This window comes from Idiotropiscis lumnitzeri, chromosome 6, assembly GCF_059441095.1.
Source record: "Idiotropiscis lumnitzeri isolate Australia: NSW breed Sydney's pygmy pipehorse chromosome 6, RoL_Ilum_1.0, whole genome shotgun sequence".
In the NCBI taxonomy this organism is placed as follows: domain Eukaryota; kingdom Metazoa; phylum Chordata; class Actinopteri; order Syngnathiformes; family Syngnathidae; genus Idiotropiscis; species Idiotropiscis lumnitzeri.
Window position 1 is genome coordinate 19,239,461 of NC_142396.1, and position 20,810 is coordinate 19,260,270.

Here is a 20,810-nt window from a genome sequence, read left to right on the forward strand (position 1 = left end):
TAGGAAAACACTTTTTTCCCCCAAGAATGCCGCACACATATAATTTTATTGACAGGCTTATTAAATGACTTGAGAATATTTACTTATCTTGGGAATAAAATACTAATTGTTTCCACGTACTTCTTGCAATGTGCTTGTGTATCCTTGGTGGGGAAACACTGATCTAAAACAACAGAAGCAGGGCCAACCCTAAATGCAGAACACGCACTGTGCGGAGGGCCCCCCATTTTGCTTGAGGGTACACATTGCGATAACGATGAGAAATGACACCTGACCATGTGTTAGATCCCCAAGTTGGGTGCATTCGCAAAAATAAGAAGTAAGGACACGTCCATATAAGGAAATCCACATCTACCCCCCCCCAAAAAGAAATCATACCACCACCACAAGGAGGAAGAGAACTCTGTTTAAATTGAAAAGTCATCAATCTCCCTCCGTAAGCAAGAACAATTATCAAAGCAACTTCCTCATGCAAAAAAAAAACATGATCTAAAACAGCAAACAATCGTAAGAACAAAACAACAACAAATCGGAAAAAAACATCCACAAAGATTCAGAGAGCCTCACCTCCTCTGGAACAGTTGACAGGTCTACCTATGCGACCAAGGTGAGAAGAGTCCTGTTTGCCATCCATGAACAGGAGTCGCACCTTGGAGGTAAAAAGTAATATGAGGTTCCTTTTTTTTAATGTCACATGACAAACCTTGCACTTTTATCCTTCAACAAACAGTAACACCATCCATCCACCCACCCAATGATATCTCAATTACGCGGGGTCAGCAATTTTAGCAGGGAAACCGAGACTTCCCTCTCCCCAGCCACTTCGTCCAACACTTCCATGGGCCACACACACCCCAGGCCCCCTCATATAAAGGAAGATCACCATCGCGGTCTGTCAATTCAGAGGCACGGTCGCCATGATGTTGCAGAGGCATGATAACCAGGACAGTCCCACATCATCCAGAGCCTTTAGAAATGAGCAATAACGATGCCCATGCCTACTTGGTGCCTCTCTCCGTGGGCAACACCAGAATGGAAGAGAGTTCAGTGCCTCTCAAGGTAACTGGTACCACAGCCCAAACATTTGGTAGTCTGAACTCCTCAACCTCGCGCATCAGTTTGGGCTCCGTCCTTCAGAGAGATAACATTCCACATCACAAGAGCCAGCTTCTGTAGCGCCTTTGATCGCTGCACAGCTCACATTATACCCGGCCCATATGTGCCCTCTCACAGGTGGTGAGCGCATGGCTACAAAGGTGGGCCCCGGTGACCCATGGGTGGGCAAGAGAAAACAAAACATCTTCCATTATTTGTTATCAGGTGTCTTTTGAGCCATGCTTTGTCTGTTCCCTCATCGAGTACCTTTTTACCAGGGGAACTAAAGCCTCAGACAACTCAGATTCTAGGATCATTGGGACTCCAGCACGATAAAGCGACGGCTCATGGAGGGGTAGTCAAGACTAATTTGATTTGATAGCCACATAAGATTAAACATAAAACATTTCAAACTACCTCAAAAATTTAATTGCTCTTCTTTAGTTAATAATGTTTATGGATTAAGTTTAACTAAGATTAGGATCAGACTAACCTGGTGGGTGCGTACATGGCTGGAATTTAGGTTGGGATAGCGAGTTGCAGGGTCAATGGTATACTGATCAAAGTTTTTACTGATGTTCTCTGTTGTGGTCTGAGGAAGTAGCCGGTAGATACTCTCCCTATGGAAAGAGAGAACAAACAACTGAGGAACCAATTGAAGTATAACATTATTGACATTAGTAGGCATTTTAAAGATACAATTCAAAAGGCAGGCATAAGTTCTATTTGATTTGATCTTTATCTCAGACAAACAAAACAAAACCACAGAAATAAACAGAGATACCATAGAAATTATTAAATTGGAGACGGGGCAGAAGGAAGCACAGGGTTTATTTACCCTGCATTCTCCAACACAATTCAAATCATAAATCATCTACAAACAACTTGTGTATTAATGTGTCTCGCTGACCCAATGTTTTCACGGTACATCTTAACTTCTCTCAGAAACCTAAAAATAATAGATAACCTTTTAAAATACAACAAACACAATTATAGTATATGATTGAAAGAATATAAATCACATCTAAGCTAAATCAGCTTTTAAGACCAATGCACATGTCCATGAATGATTTATGGCTGTATTTGAATTCATTATTATTTTTTTCTTTTTCATCTCATAGACTGAGATGCACCCTCTTTTAAGACTGGTGCGAAAAAGTAGGATGCTTCACAATGCACGTCCATGAACATTTTTGGAATATTTAATGGAATGGCATTAATACAATCTTTAAACAATCAGTTTTAAATTTCATCAAGCCCATGATTTTCATTGTATGTGACTTAAAAAAATGTACATTTAATTGGCCTTCCCTCAGGATTCAACACAATAAGAGATATGGAACAATACATACACAATCACGAGTGTGTAATTTATTCAGATTCAGGATGTTCCAGGTTATACACACTGGAATACTTCGAGCAATCTCAGAGCACAAATTTTACGTGAGGTCTCCAGCAGAGCTTGTGGTCACCCAGAAACAATTTCATAAACCCTTTCTACTTCAACATTGCCAATTTTTAACTTGAGTTCAGTGCTTATTTTATGATTTTCAAATATTGTGCACTTTGTTGAGTTAAACTTTAGACATGGCTTATTTATGTCAAACTAATGTTTTCATTTTTACATTTTATTTATGACCACCCCAAAAAGCTTCTACAAGACCTGCTCCGAGCACAAGATTTGTTTTACAGAGTTCCCTTGCTACTTTGCAGTTTGGTTACTGCGGATTCACTCTATCACAAATTTTCATTTGGGAGCACAATTTCATTTATTTGTCTCCCTTCTGAGTGGGACCAGTTTAAAAAAAAAAATAAAGAAAACAAAGAAAAACAAATTGGGGAGATTTGTTTTCCAAAAACCAAGACCATGCAAATTAGACAGTTTGTCACCTATAATCCACAGCTCAATAATTCAACATTTTGCATTTCAAAAGTTACATTTAATAACTGAAAAAAGTGTTTAGGTTAGGAATTGCATGTTTTATTAATCACTGTAAGAAAGTTTACATTAATCAATTATGTATAGAAGAAAGTTTGGGTCTAAAGACTGACTTGATGACGAGCTTCATATAAATGTTAACGATACAAATATGTTCCCTCTTTTCCCTCAGTTATATTCATTATCATGGCCATATCACTTCCATTCCCATCAGTAGAAGTTTAATTCATCGTGTCAAAAAAAAAAAAGACATCTGTTGATTTTAGTTTGTATGGATTCAACAAATCAATGTACAAAGCTAAATCTTGGATGGCTTGCTCTCTTGTGATGTCACGCTAACGGTTGAACAAACGTGCCATTTTTCTCTTTTCTGGTCTGTAAAGTGCTGATTTTGTCGGTACAGAGATTCCACAGAATGTCAGCAACGTAATCTTTGCATTAAAATGTTGCATAGTCATTACAGTTTGCATTGAGTTTATTGAAAAAAAAAGAAGAGAGATTATGACTCGTTTAAATTCTTGCATGAGAAATATAATTATTGTAACACAAAGAATATGTGTTCGTAGGAAGACAGCAACGCTGGACACACCACAGACGAGCCTACCATTCTCTCGAGCTCTCAGGTTGTTCAATGCTCCTGATGTATATTCCCTTGGCATTCTCCCTTTGGATGGATAAAAACTCGGCAGCTACAGTCCAAGTGGTCTGAATTTTGCCTCGTCTAGTTTTCCGTGCGATACAGTATCTGTATTTAGTTGATTTTTTCATTTCTTCAGACAATTTTTACCTCTAAAAAAGAACCTTCGTTTATGTGCAGAAATGAAAAATAAAAATCAACTAATTAACATAGAGAAGATGAATGATGAATTTCGTGACTATCTACATTTTTCTTGGTGAGGTGATCAATATGACTGTTGGTGCCTTTCAAATTTCTTCCCTTCTTATGCAAATCAGTGTTGTTTCCTGTTGGCAAAATATATGACGGCTGACAGTACATAATAGTCCTCGATATTGTCCTTTTCGCTTTGATTAATGTTTTTGTCGGAACGGAATGCCATTAACTGCTCTTTCGTTGTCTCAATCTTGTAAGCGGCAGTCTGACACGGAAATCATTTATCTGAAAGTAGTGCTCCAGACGAGACTGTTTGCCAATTTTCTTTTCTTGTTCCATATTTTGTCTTTTATGTTTCTTGATTTCACTCAAAAGTTCCATTATGATGGCTTGCTGCTTCGTCAAAGCCGCCATTTAATTGCCATTATGTTCACTGAGGTCTGTAAATCATCCATGTCCTTCTGAAGTAGTTTGCTCAGGTAATCAGGCTGCAGCACATCTAGACTGCATTATAGTCACCATTTCATGGAACTTTGGGTGTTCAGCAACTTACTAGCAGCGAGCAGTGCTAGCTGGAAGAGATGCAAGCCAACCACTAAACAAGTCTGTCCCCCAGCGCTGGATGAAAGTGTCAGTTGCCCTTGAGTAGGCCACTATCATTCTTGACACACGTGCAGTAATGTGATTCCCAGTCCAATGATGGTCACTTTTTGCAGGCCAAGCATCTGCAGCTCTCCACCTGTCAAGTTGACAAGTGACGACGAGCACCGGAGCTGATGTGATGAATGAGAGCAAGGCAGCCCTAGCAGCCATGTGATGCCTAGCACACAGCCAAAAGTTTGTCGCCACTTCCCAGTGCGTGTGATGAGCGCTGACGGGCGGATATGAGCGATGTGGAGGGTCAGGAAAGGAGGGCACAGCAACAGCCAAGTGGCCAGTAATGGTGCCCATGCGGGTATGACGGCAGCAGTCGGCAGCGTCTAGCCGATGGAGGAGTCCCCTCGATCTCTCCCTTTCTTCCCACTGTTTCAGTTCAGGAAAGTAAGGATGGACGTCCTGTATTGTGTCGGGACTTTCAGAATATTCAGCAAAAATTCCAGAAGAATTGATTATTGAAGCATTTGTGCGTTACACAAATAGTACACAGAAGCTGTCACGTGGTATTAATATTTGTTCCATACTGATGAGCAAAGGGCAGCACGGTTGGCGACTGGTGAGCACAATTGGTGAGCACGATGGCCTCACAAGCGCTGAGGTCGTGGGTTCGATTCCGGCTGCGGCCTTCCTGTGTGGAGTTTGCATGTTCTCCCCGTGCCTGCGTGGGTTTCCTCCCAAATTCCAAAAACATGCTTGGCAGGTTGATTGGACACTCTAAATTGCCCCTCGGTATGAGTGTGAGCGCGGATGGTTGTTTGTATCTGTGTGCCCTGCGATTGACTGGCAACCAGTTCACGGTGTACCCCGCCTGCTGCCCGAAGATAGCTGGGATAGGCTCCAGCACCCCCCGCTATCCTTGTGAGGACAAGCAGTACAGAAAATGGATGGATGATGAGCTAAGAGGAGTTGAGACACTCAATATTTAGTATTTACTCATACTTCAATATCTATAAGTAAAAGTCAGATTACTCTAAATCAGGGGTGTCAAGATCCAGTCCAGGTGGGCCGCTTTCTTGCATGCTTTCAATCTCTCCCGCAACCCACCTGATTCAAATGATCAGCTCATCAGCAAGCTCTGAAGAAGCCTGATAAGTATCCTGCTCATTTGAATCAGGTGTGTTGCAGCCGGGAGAGATGGTAAACATGTAGGAAAGCGGCCCTCCAGGACTGGAGTTTGACACCCCATCTCTTAGTGCATTTAAACGTTTTATGATTGTGGAAGGTTTGTTATTTGTCATGTATCATTATTAATGCTAATTTCTAGGGATGTCAAGCGATAAAATCTTTTACTAATCGCAAAAAATTACTTGCAATGAATGAAATTTTTCGACTATTTTTCATGAAGCTTGTTTCCTAGGAATATATCTTGTAATTAATGTAAAATCACGAAATATGAAGTGTATTTTAAATCAAAGACTGTCCTAGTAGCTTTCTTTGATCCATGAATATGATCTAAACGGAGTCTACATTTTTCTCAAAAGCAATTCTCAAAATTTACACAGTACATTTAGTTATATGGACCACTCTCCTCCACTCTTGGTTAGCAATAATAAAGGACATCAGAACTTAAGAGATTATCCTTTTTCCCTTGATAAAACCCTCAAAGGAAGATTACAGGCAATTTATTTCATCTGCGAGAAAGTAGGGGGGCGGAATTTATCGTGCATTAATCGTTAGAGGTAAAATTGCTCAATTTCTCGCGATATTGATTCGAGGTCATATCGCCCAGCCCTACGAGAAAGTAAAACAAACAATGTCACACAAACCTTTCTGCTAATATCTCCAGCGGGTTCTTGCCTTGTGCAAAGGCCTTCACCATCCAAGCTGTGTCAAAAGCTGCCAGAAAACCCCGTGCGCAACCTGTACCCATTGGCCAGAAAGGCTGTGAAGAGAATCATAATCAACATCCTCGTCATCTTGGGCAAGGACAGTAATTTATGTATTTATTTATTTTGACCAAAGATTCATCTAGCACTAATTCCCATTGATGATACATACTTCAAGCAGACTATCTCCCACCAGTGCAACCAGTAGCTGATGTCCATGTTTCTCCCTGATCAAAGCAGCATTTTCTGAGGCATACATGCTGGTGAAGTCAAACATTGCCACATCTGGCTGACCGTAGTGGTTGATAGCATAGTCCAGTGATGGTAGCTGGTAATTTGTGCCAAAGTCAGCTGCCTCACGGGCATAAGAGAGCAATGCTTCCTGGTTTACATTGTCAGTGCTTAGTAAACGCTCCGTTTCCACACAGTCCTAGATGAAAAGCAAAAAGCTCAAGTAAACAATATAGACCAAGTTGTATAGTCATAAACACATGCAGAGTTTTTTTGCATTCCTTACTGATCATTTACTCTTGGAAAAAAATGTAAAGTAACATATGCACCTGCATCGAGTGTGGATCAGTCAAAATTCAAGCGAAACTAGACCAAGAAGTTACAGCCAGTTGAAAATTTTAATTCCTCTTTCTGATTGAATGAAGCTCAACCAATCGACAGTAACTACAAATACAAGGTCTTATTGTCAAGGTATATTGACAAGAACACACATATTAAGTCAACATTTTTGTAATGATAATGAATTTAAAATAGTTCATGAGGCAGAAGGTGTTTATTTGCAGTATATATCAAATGCAAATTAAGAATGGTGTTGTACAAATATTTACTTTTTATGTGGATGTGAATTGATTAATTGATTAAGCAACAAACAATCGATTATCAAATTGATTGATCATTTTGATAGCGATGAATCGTTTGGAAACCTTTTCCTCATTATTTCAGTTTCTCAGGCGCAAATATGATCAGATGTCTGTTGTTCTCCATGTGAGTATAGTGATCATTTTTGTTTTGAAACAAAATTCCTCATACTTGGGAAAACAATTCACATTTTCCCTATTTTCTGACATGCTACAGAGCAAAACAGTAACTGAATTATAATTACAGGGCTATAGACAGACATAATTGGCACAACGACCCTGAATTATTTCGACAAAATAAAACAGTCATGTTTTTTACTAAAAGCATATAAATAAAAGCCTTAAAATAATCTGATCATTTAATTACGTAATTGTCAAAATAATTGACTGATTACTCAATTACCAAACAAATTACTAGTGCAGCCCAACTTGTGTGCACAAAACTGAATTATAATACAGCTGTCATATTAAAATGGGCTGTCATGGTTTCACTACCAGTCAACAGTATAATGTAATCAAAGAATTGGGCCAACCAGCAGTTTCACAGAAAGACTTAAAACACTAAGTGCCCAAATAAAGAGGGATGTGTCTATAATAATGCATATGGACGTGTGAACTTACATTAATAATTACCCCTTTGTCCAACAAACTCTGCTTCTTTGCAGTCATGACAAAGTAATGAGTGTTGTCTCTGTAATAAACAATGTTCTCCAAGTCAATTCCTGAAAATTAAAGGACAGACAAGGACCGATTTGAGCTTTAAAACTGACATTTCACTTATACCACTTTTTCTTAAATTTATTGTTAATATATAATATATATGTTATATATGTACAGTGGAACCTCAGTTCTCGACCATAATCCGTTCCAGAACCCTGTTCGAAAAGCGATTTGTTCGAATACCGAAATCATTCCTTTGCTGCTTGCACTGACTTTCTTTGGAGGCATGATTAGGGGCTAAAACACTTCGTACACCTATATAAAACGCGAGAGCAAAACGCAGCACGTCCGCACGCGACAACAGTTGGTCACGAAGAGAGCGATTTACAACCGTACGCCGCTCAGCATCCCACCCTCGCGTACGCACTCACGCGTCGTACCGGCGTTCGAACTCCGATTTTTGTTCGAACTACGAAGCAAGAATTTCTCGAATTTTTTGTTTGGACTCCGATTTGTTCGAACTGTGAGTCATTCGAAAACCGAGGTTCCACTATATATATATATATATATATATATATATACACACACACACACACACACCTACACACATAGATAAGCATACATAGATACATACACATACATATATACACGTGCACGCGCACACGCATACTTTAGGGGTGCCATATATTGACCTGTTTCCTCTTTGAGTTCAAGGAAGAACTTTTGGTTGAAGATAAAGGCGACTCCACTAATCTCTTCCACTTTGGCCTCTGCTGTGGTGTTTCTGTTGACAAAGTTGGCCGTGATAGCAATTGCCAGCTTTCCTCGAAACTCCTTGCGGCGGAAGCCTATCGAAAGTAAAGTAAAGTAAGAAATGTGATGAATAACAGGAGAAGGGAGTTAGAAATTGTTTAACATTAGAGCATGTCTGGGCAACAAACGGGCCTGATAATAATTAGAACATGTCTTTTGCAAAAAAAAAAAAAAAAAAAACGATGCTCTTGGCAAGACTTGCAATAAAATAAAGTAGTTTGGTATTCAAAATCTGTGGCTATTGGGCTGTGAAGCTAGGTGACATTTGGCTGTAAAATCTTTAGGCAAATACAGTGGATATATTTTACGAACTCCCTAGCAGGGATCCAGACACTATTAATATTCTAATAGATGACTGCAGTGTTCGAGAGTAACAGTGAGTGAACATTAGTTTCCACGCACAACACCTCTCAGTAAAAATGGTCTGCTTGTAAAAAATAATTAAAAAAATAATAATACAAACTCAAACATTTTGATTTCAATAGAAATTGAGTTACTTTACAATATTGTCAGTTAATTACCTTATTAGATAATGTCCTATTTGGAAGGAACATGCATTTGTGGGATAGCAGTTGAAAAACTGCCAAATTTCTGAAGTTTGACTAAACAAGACATACTGGCAATTCAACAACTGATTCATTAAACAGTCAGGAGCCTGACCACAACCCTGTGGCATCTCATTGTTATGCTGGTCACACACTGCTGTGGAATGGCATCCTATACTGCACTTCAACCGGCATTTCTCGCACGCCAACCAATGTAACTCTGGCATGAACAGCATGCTCAAGCTGATGCCACAAGTGTTCACTTGACCTCAAGACTGTTGTAGGTCACGCCATCCTCTCCACACTGAAAGTCTCTGATAACCACACACGAAGGGGATGAGCACTGCCATCTTGGTGGAGAGTTTGGTCCCAGACTGAAAATATGGGCTTGACACTGGCTGTCAAATCTCATCATCTTAATACATCTCATTAAGATTGCCTCTAATGATGATAAGCCTCTTTTTACAGTAAGGGAGATGCCACCTCACACCATCTTCACCAAAAGATGATCAGTACAGCAATTAGAATTACATTTCCTGCATCTTCACCACACTTAGACTCTACGATCCAACTGCTGTAGGCAGAATCTGGTCAATCTTCAGTGAACTCAACATTCCCTTTCACGTGTTACCAACACCAGCACTTTCTGGCCTCATGGTGAAGTGCAATCATGGCAGGCCTTGTGGCAGCACTGTGAGACCAGAGATTACCAGCATGCACTCTGGACCAGATTGGCAAGGAAGGGAGCCTTTGTCTATATCGTCCTGCAAATCTCAACTGTGAATCTGTGGAAGACAGCCAATGGTACCTAAGTGCTGCCAAAGTGAGGAACTTATTGGGCCACCTATTTCTTGGCTTGTTTCTGAAATCCCGCTATGAGGAACTTGCCTCAACTTGGTTTTGCGGAACCCTGGCATGGAGTTGCCCGATCGCATTTGCCCAATCAAGATTACTTAAATGTAGCATGACTATCCTTCAAGCTGACAACTACAGTCTCATGTTCATGTTGGAGGGACCAGAAGCTCAAAACAAGAAACGATGGCAAGAGCAAATAAGCTGTGAGGCATTGGTCGAAAGATTTGGAAACTTTTTTCATGGGCGAAACACATACTCAGCTCTGCAACGCATCCCATACATGCATGTGCTTTTCAAATAGCACAATTTAAAAAGGAAACAAACTTTCTAATGGTTTAAGAATTGTTAAAACAAAGAAATAATTTCCTAAACATCCTTACTAATGCACAAAAACATGATGGGTTTGTATATTCAGCAGTTTCTTCCTTCAGTCCAAGGTTAATTAAGGATTTAGGGTCTATTTTTGTGTTCATGCGTGTGCGTGCGAGTGTGTGCGTGTGTACGTTTACATGTATGTGGGTGAAAATGGCGGAGTATGCCACCATCTGACCGAAATCAGCTGTCCCCCACTGCAGCACAGGCCGAGTATACAGAAGGGTACGCAAATAGAATTAATGAGAATAAGTAATCAATGCAAGAGTATTTTTTTAGATTTACTACACTCAGGCGGCAAAGGACAATGGTCATCAAAGGAAGTGTCAAGAAGAGTAAAATAATTGCAAATCAACTTCCTAGTGTTAAAAATAAAAAGTATTTTATTTAGCATTTTATGTATTCTTTTTACATTAAAATGACAATTTTCATCTCCTTGTTCATGTGCAAATGAAATATATTAAATATATTTATTTATATATATTATATATTTATATTTATTTTTTTTGCTGACAAAACTCCTTCTCCATATTTCAGCCCATTTATCAGTAAAATAACAAACATGAGTGTGAATGTTAAGATTTACACCAGAGGTATTCAATTAAAAGTCACAGAGATCCACGACCAAAATTTCTTCCAATTAAAAGGTCCGAACTAAAGTCCAACTTCCCTTAATGTCTAGCCTATGTTGACATTTTTATATAGTTTCAATATTTAGTCATTTTCAACAGAGCGCACTTATATGCTAAATATTTAGCAATGTTCCCATTAAACACCTTTGCCAGTCAAACAAATATAAGGCGTTTATTTCACATTCAAGAAAATGTGGCTCCAGGAACTTAAGGGTGCCACTTCCAGAAAAAACAGTAAATTATCTCCTGCAGAAATATATCAAGTGCTAAGCATTGAGTCAACATGTTTTACCTTTTTTTTTTCTTAAATCAAAGAGTTATCAGCCTAAAAAAAACGGAAAGCCTAATTATCCAAGTAAAACAGGTCAACATGTTCAGTACACAATCAATAAAAATGGCTGTCCTCATGAAAAACTAATTCGAATGAGCTTTGACACCACCTTTTCTTTTGAATATTTTTTTAACATCTCTGAATGAGAAAAATGAGTTTGTGACTGCCCTGCCAGTGACTTAAATCTGGGTTGGAACGGAGTCAGGGCCATTGGGATTTGGTAGATTATTTCACACATCTGGGCTTTGTGTTTTCCTTGAAATAATGTTTGCGCAACCGCATTTAAGATAAGATAAGATTCCCTTTATTAGTCCCAAAATGGGGAAATTCGAGATTCGAACCCAGGCCTCCTGGGGAGACTGGGACCGAAACGCGGCGCCTTAGACCACTCGGCCATCCTTAAGCACTCCTTCACAACTTCCCCATCACTGAATGTTTTTTTATGTTTCCTCAAAATCCATGATACTTTTACTGAATATTCGTTTGCATGCCGCTGGGATGTAAACGAAAATGTAAAAATCTGTTGTACTGCACTCGAAGTTTGATGTTTTTGCCTGCGCTCACCTCAAACGTCAGCGGATAACTGTGCACAAAAGGGCGGTGCTTTGTTTCGTAGTGGCGCTTCGAAATGTTGCGACGGGTTCTGAGCATATGATGCACACTGGTTTTGAATCGGCTGCAGCTAGAACCAAACTAAATTTCTCCATCCATTCATTTAAAACAAGACGCATCAACCTTGCTAACCTTTTAGCAAGGCATACAGTCAACAGCACTCTCTTCCGGTCTGCTGCGCAATTGGCAGTGGATCGTAAACAAAGGATTTGATTGACTCAAATCAGTGACGCCTTTTCCGTATTAACTAGAATTGCAGCGTCATCGTTTGCGAATGCGCCCTGAAAAAAAATCATCATAGATTGGACATGGGTCCGGTCCGCCATTTGGTGATGCCTGATTTACACAGTCTATTTGCAGTATATGCCCCTATATTTTCTACTTCTGTCCTTAAAATTTTAGCGAAGGGGCCACTGTGCTCAAGTCGAAAAAGGTTATGGTAGTCAGGAGTTTTGAACGGCTATTGCAAACAAAGCAAGTTGCACGTCATTAGTTTCTTCGTCATTGACACATACAATCCAACATTTTTTTTTTTATATGCTACACATGCTATTGACTGAGTCAACCTTTGTACCCAGTAAGGTAAGTCACAGCGACATCACTACCCAAGAATAGGAAACCTGAACTGGACCACTCAAACAAAACTTCTGAAAACAAAAAAGTAATAAATGATTAAGGCATCTATATAATAGAGATCAACATGTGACAATTAATGACTTTTGGGCTTCATTTTCAGGTTGCATGTGCATTGCTGGCATTGAGACAAGTCCCAATATACCTGTGCTGACCCAACCAAAACACAGTGAAGGGAAAAAAAAAATGTCAATTATGGGTGCGCCTACCACACACCCTCATGTACCTGCAACCAAACATATCCATTGAATAGGCTGGTCAACTGTGCACGACTGCTCCTTGCTGAAAAGCAAGGTGTGGCTTACAGCCATACTACTACTCTGATCTTGGAAAGGGCCCTTAACAGTTCTGGGGCCACAAAAATGCGGCCTGTGCGCTGGATGCAGCTTGGAGGCCACCTATGGAGTGCCCCTGGCATAGAATATGAATGGATCGATGGAAAATGTAATATATTAAATATATATTTCAAAGAATGTCTAGCTTTTGCTAGATGCTCCTCAATTTTAAATTAACCTATATTGGGCTGCATGGTGGCCGACTGTTTAGCACGATAGCCTCACAGTGCAGAGTTGGGATCGATTCCGGCTCTGGCCTCCCTGTGTGGAGTTTGCATGTTTTCCCCGTGCCTGCATGGCTTTTCTCTGGTGACTCCAGTTTCCTTCCACATTCCAAAGATATGCATGCTAGGTTGATTGAACACTCTAAATTGCCCCAAGGTATGAGTGTGAGGGCGGATGGTTGTTTGTATCTGTGTGCCCTGCGATTGGCTGGCAACCCATTCATGGAGTACCCCGCCTACTGCCCGAAGACAGCTGGGATAAGCTTGAGCAGCCCCGCGACACTTGTGAGGAGAAGCGGTTTAGAAAATGGATGGATGATACTATAAAATACTTAGACAAGAAAGAACTACAGTACAGAAAGAAAATGTACAAACTCACACAGTAAAACTGAGGTCAAACTGGTGGAATTAATACATTATGTGATAAAAAGTCTAGATTTTAGGTCAATAATGGAATTGATATTACAGACTGCTGTATGGCAGTTAAGAAAAAAAAGGGAGTACATAAAATGAGAATATAAAGTACAATACCAATGTACTTGCACTCAGATGATTCTGAACTGTGTCTCATCTTTACTTGGGTCATCTTTGTTATTTGCATCAGTTTGATGATCTTATTTTTAGATGTCAGGAATCTGAACAAAGAGCTTAAGTTAAAAAAAAAAAAAAAAGAATATACTGAATATGACCTTGCGCACACACTAATCTAAACATTTTACAACACACAGCTTCCACTTAATAATGTCAACAGGAAATGCTTTAGTCAGTGATAGTGGGTAGCTTTGCAACTATTCTCCTCATTTCCACTTAAAATAAACAGTACTTTAACTACAGGGTGTATGGCAGATACATTTGGGTCAGCACTCAGGAAAATACTTTTGGGTGGGAAAAAATATTGCTAAGGCTGATTTGGGCTGACAGCGTGAACAATAAAACAATATTTAACTACAATCACAAAATACAATAGTTCACAATATTATTCCGGCTGATCATCTTTCACTTTACCATCCAATGTATTTTTGCGTCCATCAGCTCCAATCACCACATCAAAGTCAAAATCTGAGATGGAGTGGCTTGAGGGCTGGATATCTGCTCTCCAACTTGGACCTAAGGAGGGGCATAGCAAACCAATTCTGATTATCTTCTGTTACATATCTGGAAAAAAGTAATATACAGAAAAAAGATGACGCGCAGTTGGATGTTACACAGAAATGACGTTCACTTGAGTGCGGCGTGTGGAGCAGGGGATCAAATATGGAAACACTTTCAAATGATACTGTTTGAGTGACAAATGTATGTATATATATTTGACAGAAACATTCGATTACACACAACTTACAGTCGTCAGTCTGTTCTTCTGGTGGCTCCACAAGTTTGATGAATTCAACGTTGACATGAACCTCAATCCCCAAAATGAGACAAATTTTAAGGAGCATCAACTGGAGCTGACGGATACCTGAAAGAGATAGAAGCGCTTACGGAGATTGTATTGCACATTAGTGGTGAAGTGCAAATCACAAAAAAGTTGAACAATAAATGAAAAAAAAATATGAAATTTGCTATTATCAGTTATTTGTTTTGGCTTTTTTTTCCATTTGCTATATCGTGTTTTTTATTCTGTGTGTTTTTGTCTTTAGTTTTTGTTTTTTTGTTTTGTTTTTGCATTTAGTACTTCAGGGCCACCGTAGTATTGCATGTAAACAACAGTAACAAAAACAAAAAACTAAAATGTAACAATTAATTATACATTGGCATAACGCAAATCATCCACTCATAAAATAAAGACGTATAAATGAGCAGGCAGCCTGTAACAGCTCCACAAATGTTCTTCTTGATTAGAACTTTTCCACTTCATTTTGTCATTTAATGTTTGTTGCACATCGTGCCAACTTGTCTTGGAATATTTTCAGCGCTTTTGGTTGTAACATTTTTGGCACATTGAATCGTCAGTTGTTGTGTGCAACCAAAGAGTGGTAAATAAATTAAGAGTAAACTCCCTTGTCTGCTGGTCAAATATTCAGCAACAGTGTGTTGTGTAAATGTACTCACTGATATGGTCGATGGAGCCAGCGCAGAACTTTCCGTAGAACTTCTTGGCCCCTAGGCCTCTGAGGTCGTCAATGGTGAAGGGCCACAAATGAAGCACGTTGTTCCTGGAGAAGGTGTCCCTTTTCTCAATCACCACCACCTTACAACCCAGCATAGCCAGTTCGATGGCAGTCCGCAGACCACAAGGTCCACCACCAATGATCAGACACTAAATAGGGATTGAGAGAAGAACATGAACTGCTAACAGTGGGGAAAATTGTGCCAGTGATATCATCTGTGTATACTTGGACTGTGGAACTACTTGGAAATGCTAAGAAATATTTTATACAAATGTATTTGTTTGTTGGCTCTGTGTAACATCCTCTACTGTAAATTATAGCTCCACCAAAATAGAACAAAAAAAACAAAAAAAAAAAACACATTAGCTGCAGTTCACCAATGACGACTGAAACAAATGTATTACTCCCCAAAAAAGTTGCTAACACATAATTGAAAAAAGAAAAATGTGTGAATTTAACATCTGGAATTATGCAAATCACTGTGAAACAAATAAATAGCTAGACAGACAATTTACAACTTCACAATGTGGGCGTGTCAATAGATTTTGCCGGTCCGTCAGTCGTCATTAGCCAGCGGCCAGGGCAACCGTCAGTCATTGTGAGTTCATCATTATTACAAGCCGAACTAAAGCGGTAACTGTCTGCCGGTCACTCTGCCATTATTTAAACCATGCTGCGATCATCGTTAAATTACATTTCATCGCCACTATTTTGGCACAGTCATAGCTTCCTCTTCAGCGGTGTAGTGTCGGCCACAAACAATGGGCATCGAGACCCGCGTGTTGGCCAGGCCTGCAATATTTGGGGACTTTTTTTATCCACAGAAAGATAGTGGTAGTCAAAAAAGATGCACATTGCTGCAGAAATAGGTCATGAGTCATAATCATAAGTCAAGTGTGGATGTTTGGAAAGGCGAGACTCATTCCCATTCAATTGAATGAAGTGGTGAGGCTTGCATTGTACATTACAACAAGCTCTACTATTTTAGCCACTGGTACATGTCAAATTATAAATATGGTTATGCAATGTTGTAAAATACAATATGTGCATGGCACGAATGCAAACGGCTGTCTCGCAACTCTTGCAGACGAGGTGGTGTGTTTCTCGCGTGTATGCTGTTCGGCTGCAGCTGCGTTAGTCTCACTCTCGTCTTGCCCTTTGCAAAATGATTGTTATTGGCTGAAATAAGATGTTGATCAATGAGTTATTTGAGAGGAGGCGTGTGATTGGGTGGACTTAGCATTTTTGCAACAAGCGTGGCAAGGTCATGTCACTGATATGGTTCTCATTTCGTTCATATCCCGATGTCGATACAGTAACGATGTATCGCCCAGCTCTACTTGTGTGTACATCACAGATGAGCCAGATTACCACTATTGCATAGGTGCATCACAGAGAGGCGTACAGCCAGCAGAAGCTGGAGACGAGACACCTTCGAGAGGAAACTGAAGACGTAAATGAATAAATACAGAAATGACTGGATTTAAAATAATTGTCGATAATTTTGATCGCTAATGTTGTTGACTAATCTTGACAGACCCAATTCTGGGCGTTTGTATTTTATTTAATTTCCAGTGACAAATTTAACACACTATATTGGTATTATGGCGTTTAAATAGCAAAGCTGTGGGCAATTGGAAGCGGGACTTAGGAAAGTATTCACTTACACGTTGCGAGCGTAGTACTAGCATGCTTGCGGTTCGCAATCCTCCACAATAACAAGCAGTCTGGATGATTTTGACAGTTGAGACATTTCATTGTAAATTTTATTTAAAATTAATAAATCTTGCAGTGAATGCGATCCAAAAAAGTCACCATCCATCTATCCTTCTTGTTTAGTCAGCAAGTTTCAAGCACGGCAAGCACTCGACTGTGTGATCTCTCACCCCCACAAAAAATGTCGTTCTGAAAAAAAGAATCCCCATTTTTATTAAATGCATATGTAATCTGCTACATGAACGGAATAGAGGTTTTCTTTTTATATCATGATTACATAACACCAATATATGCATTTCTTTATTTCTTCTCAGCCAGCAAAGGTGTAAATACAGTTAAAAAGGCCATTTGTGGCCACGCTCCTTCATCTGACCAGATCCGACCTAATCCGACGAGCGGCGGGCTGGGTGACTACAGACGCAAACCTGTGCTGCGAATCTCATTCAAGTTATTGACAGCAGTGCATGCGAGCATGATTTTTTTTTTTTTTTTTTTTAAACACAAACTTCAATATGTTTTAATAATATGGTGACTCCCAGACAGTCTTCACTAGCGCCTTGACAGCAATGGTTGTTTTGATCACATGCGCTATGCACGCTTGCTCACAACGCTGCTGGAGAGGACAGGAGGACACAAGAGCGGATTTTCGAATGGACTGCTTTTCTATGAGAGCTAATATAAGACATTTTGGATGTAGTCTGATAAAATGCAATACTGATTTTTTTTGGCTGATATCGGAATCCGATACACATTATCTGATCGGTATACCCCTAAAAAAATAATTACCCACTTCTGACAGGCAGTATGGGACTCAGTGATCCAATCGCTAGCTTAGCGCAGTTCTCTTGTGACAGCGCCCGCTATCCACTCAGTTTTTGCACCACGGACCGATTTCATGTAAGGCAGCCAAGTAGGAGGCGGCTGCCTAGAGGGTGCGTGGCAATACCAGCAGGGTGTGAAGATTTTTTTTTTTTTGCTGCAATGGAATAAAGTGCAATAGCACATCCACTACAGTAGGTGGCAGTGGTGCTATTAGCTCTAAATTGTAGAGATTTGTTCTCACCGAGCATGAGCGCGCGCAAATAGCACAGCGCAGGAGATATGAAGTGCAGTGAACAAACCCTTTAGCGACATCATGAGAAATGTAAGAACATTTCAGAATGGTAATAAAATGCAACCAAAGAGGGGTACCACCAAAAATGACATGAGGCCTCTCAACGGGATATCCTTTAAAGTAATAAACAAACGTGTTATGGATAGTTGCACTTAAAAGAATTTTATAGAAAAATTATACTATTTATAGTCGCGGCGGAGCGTAAGGTGCGGGGGCGCGAAATATTTTCTTCTCCCTAGTGGGGGTGTAAGAGAAAATAATTGAGAAGCACTGCCGCAATGACAATGACATATTTTGACGGACTGTCAAAGCTGCGGCGCAGATACACAGGGATTAACGGCTCTCCGGCGAGGTGTTTGGCCACTGTCTCTCGAATGTAGCACGTTAACGGAGAGCTTGCCTCGTCAAGCCAGCTGCCACAACAGCCATTCATGGGCTAACTTGCAACATGTCACAGGGATCATCTTCACAATAAAAGCAAATCAAGTAATACTGGACATGGATATCAAAGTCTTACTAATCTTTTATTTTGAAGTTGGCCCTTGGAATCAATCACTGTGACTGCTGACTTGACTTCAAACCGAGGCTGACCCAATATTCTTAGTGAACTAAAGTGCGGTGACGAACTAAGACAGGGGTGCAATATTCAATTTCTAGGGATCACTCGCACCAGCGCACTGCTTACACGCACCCCTGTATATCGTATCACATTCGGCATTTGTACCTAACGCTGTGGCTAAATGCTGAAGACACTGCCAGATATAGTTTTGTGAGCAATTCTGTCTCTTACCCTAGTTCCTTGACAGGCTTTATTCTGACGGTACACTTTTTGCTGTGCCCGCTTGTCCAATTTGGTCCACAGAGCTTTGACCTTCCAGGAGTTGACTGCTGTTTTCAGTGAGCTGTAGAAGTTGCTGTAGTCCATTGGATCCAGCTCCAACTGCCTACAGAGGATACTGAAGGCCTGCAGAGTCCCTTTACATGTGGACATCTGGACAAAGTTCTCAAAGAGCTGGCTGGCTTTAGCTGTGCGCTCATCCTCCGTCTCACCCATCCTATCCGATTGTTACCAATGCTCCCTTCTCCTTTTGGCTTCTTGCACACTGTGAGAACTTCGTCCTAGAATGTTGCCATGCATGTCTGGTTCTGGCACGGAACAAAGGAAGGAAAGAAAGAGTAAAAGATTATTCACTGAGGGATAGTAATATATATATATATATATATATATTAAATTACAACTTGAATATAATTGTTCTTTTAAGTGTTTAGTGAAGTTAAGGCATTAAGGCATCAAATTCAGGCATAAAGTATTCCTATTCTTGGCATCAGGACAATTAGAACAAATCAGAACAAACTGAGCAGCGAGTATTACCAGTTTCCAGAGAGCAATTTTTGTGAATGAGAAGAGCAATTGCATAATTCACAACTCTCGTCATAAAAACAATTAAAAAGTATGTAAGTACATTGCATCAGAGGTTTCCATGATGGCAATGCCAAAATATCTGGGGTGAGCATATTGACTGCAATTGTGTACAAAAAAAAAAAAATTGTACAGCATGCATGAAACCAATTTAAGCGCAAGCACACTTTCGCCACTAGTGTCATTTACTGTGCTGCGTTCTGCACGGGGAGCAGAATGCGTGCCGGGAACATGCCAGTGGGGTTATTAAACTAATCCTGAAAGGGTCACATTACAACTTGAGACATGTAAACCAATGATGAAGAGGAAGTCTCTGATCAAACCCCCATCTTGACACGGGTTGGTTGGCCCAATCTCATTCAACTGAGTAGTCATGAAGAATAGTCCAAGGACTTATACGAGTTGAAAGGCCATTCTCCCCACAGTAAGTCTAGGGAATGAATCCAGGATGTTGCTGAGTTAAACAACTAAAGAGAGTGGCACCGCTGATTACAAGATAACCTCTCATTGAGGAAAGAAAAAAACTGTAAATCCATACGGAGCATGTTCTTACCAGCAAATTGTATCATATAGTATGGGGCCATAAATAACACATACCAAAGTCACACTCTAAATGGCTTACATCTTTGAGGCGATGGCAATATGCATGGCTTATGATTGTAAAATAATAGGATACAAAATACTTGGAAGAAGTTTTTGGTGCACAATGTGCACCATGATTGTGGATTGTACTGTAAAGTTTGCGGAACTTTCCAAGCGATTCTTGCAAAATTAAGAATGAAATAATGTTATTAAATCGTTACAGCAAAAAATATTTAAAAACAGACTACATATGGATGCATAACTTCCAATAAGGTCAAACATTTACATAACACTGAAAATGTGAAGACGTGACAAGAGAAATGATGGTTAAAACTGGATCATTTGGGCTTTCAAATTGAAATAGAAAACAGTGAACTTGGGTAAAGGAAAGGCTACATTCCAAAGGCAGTAACTGCTTATAACTGGTACTGAAAATAGCCTTCACACGTCAATGTGTGCGGCCTTGATTAACGTCTGTCATATATGTCTGGAGCATCCATCGCTACATGCATGTACACTTAACAGCCAACGCCATTCAAACATGATTAACTGGATAATTTTTTTAACAACACATTTCTCTCTCCTGCACCACTGAATGCCTGATGGGATTATGTTTGTGTGTGCGCGTGACTGGATAGGT

General features: G+C 40.0%; 1 protein-coding gene across 6 annotated transcripts in view; it reads right to left on the reverse strand.

Annotated features, from left to right (window-relative positions):
- LOC148335514 (F-actin-monooxygenase mical2b-like) overlaps positions 1-20,810 on the reverse strand; it is a 61,141-nt gene that overhangs the window by 19,379 nt on the left and 20,952 nt on the right. For 5 of the 6 annotated variants that reach the window (XM_088297894.1, XM_088297891.1, XM_088297892.1 and 2 more), the window contains 10 exons: positions 18,959-19,314; positions 15,280-15,487; positions 14,570-14,686; positions 14,236-14,337; positions 8,571-8,726; positions 7,840-7,940; positions 6,522-6,779; positions 6,290-6,405; positions 1,589-1,715; positions 568-649 (listed from right to left, as the gene is read on the reverse strand). In XM_088297894.1, coding sequence (XP_088154020.1) covers positions 568-649; positions 1,589-1,715; positions 6,290-6,405; positions 6,522-6,779; positions 7,840-7,940; positions 8,571-8,726; positions 14,236-14,337; positions 14,570-14,686; positions 15,280-15,487; positions 18,959-19,222 — 1,531 coding nt within the window. In that variant the 5' untranslated portion in view covers positions 19,223-19,314. The remainder of the gene's footprint in view (positions 1-567; positions 650-1,588; positions 1,716-6,289; positions 6,406-6,521; positions 6,780-7,839; positions 7,941-8,570; positions 8,727-14,235; positions 14,338-14,569; positions 14,687-15,279; positions 15,488-18,958; positions 19,315-20,810) is intronic. The other variant, XM_088297893.1, reaches the window with a different exon arrangement.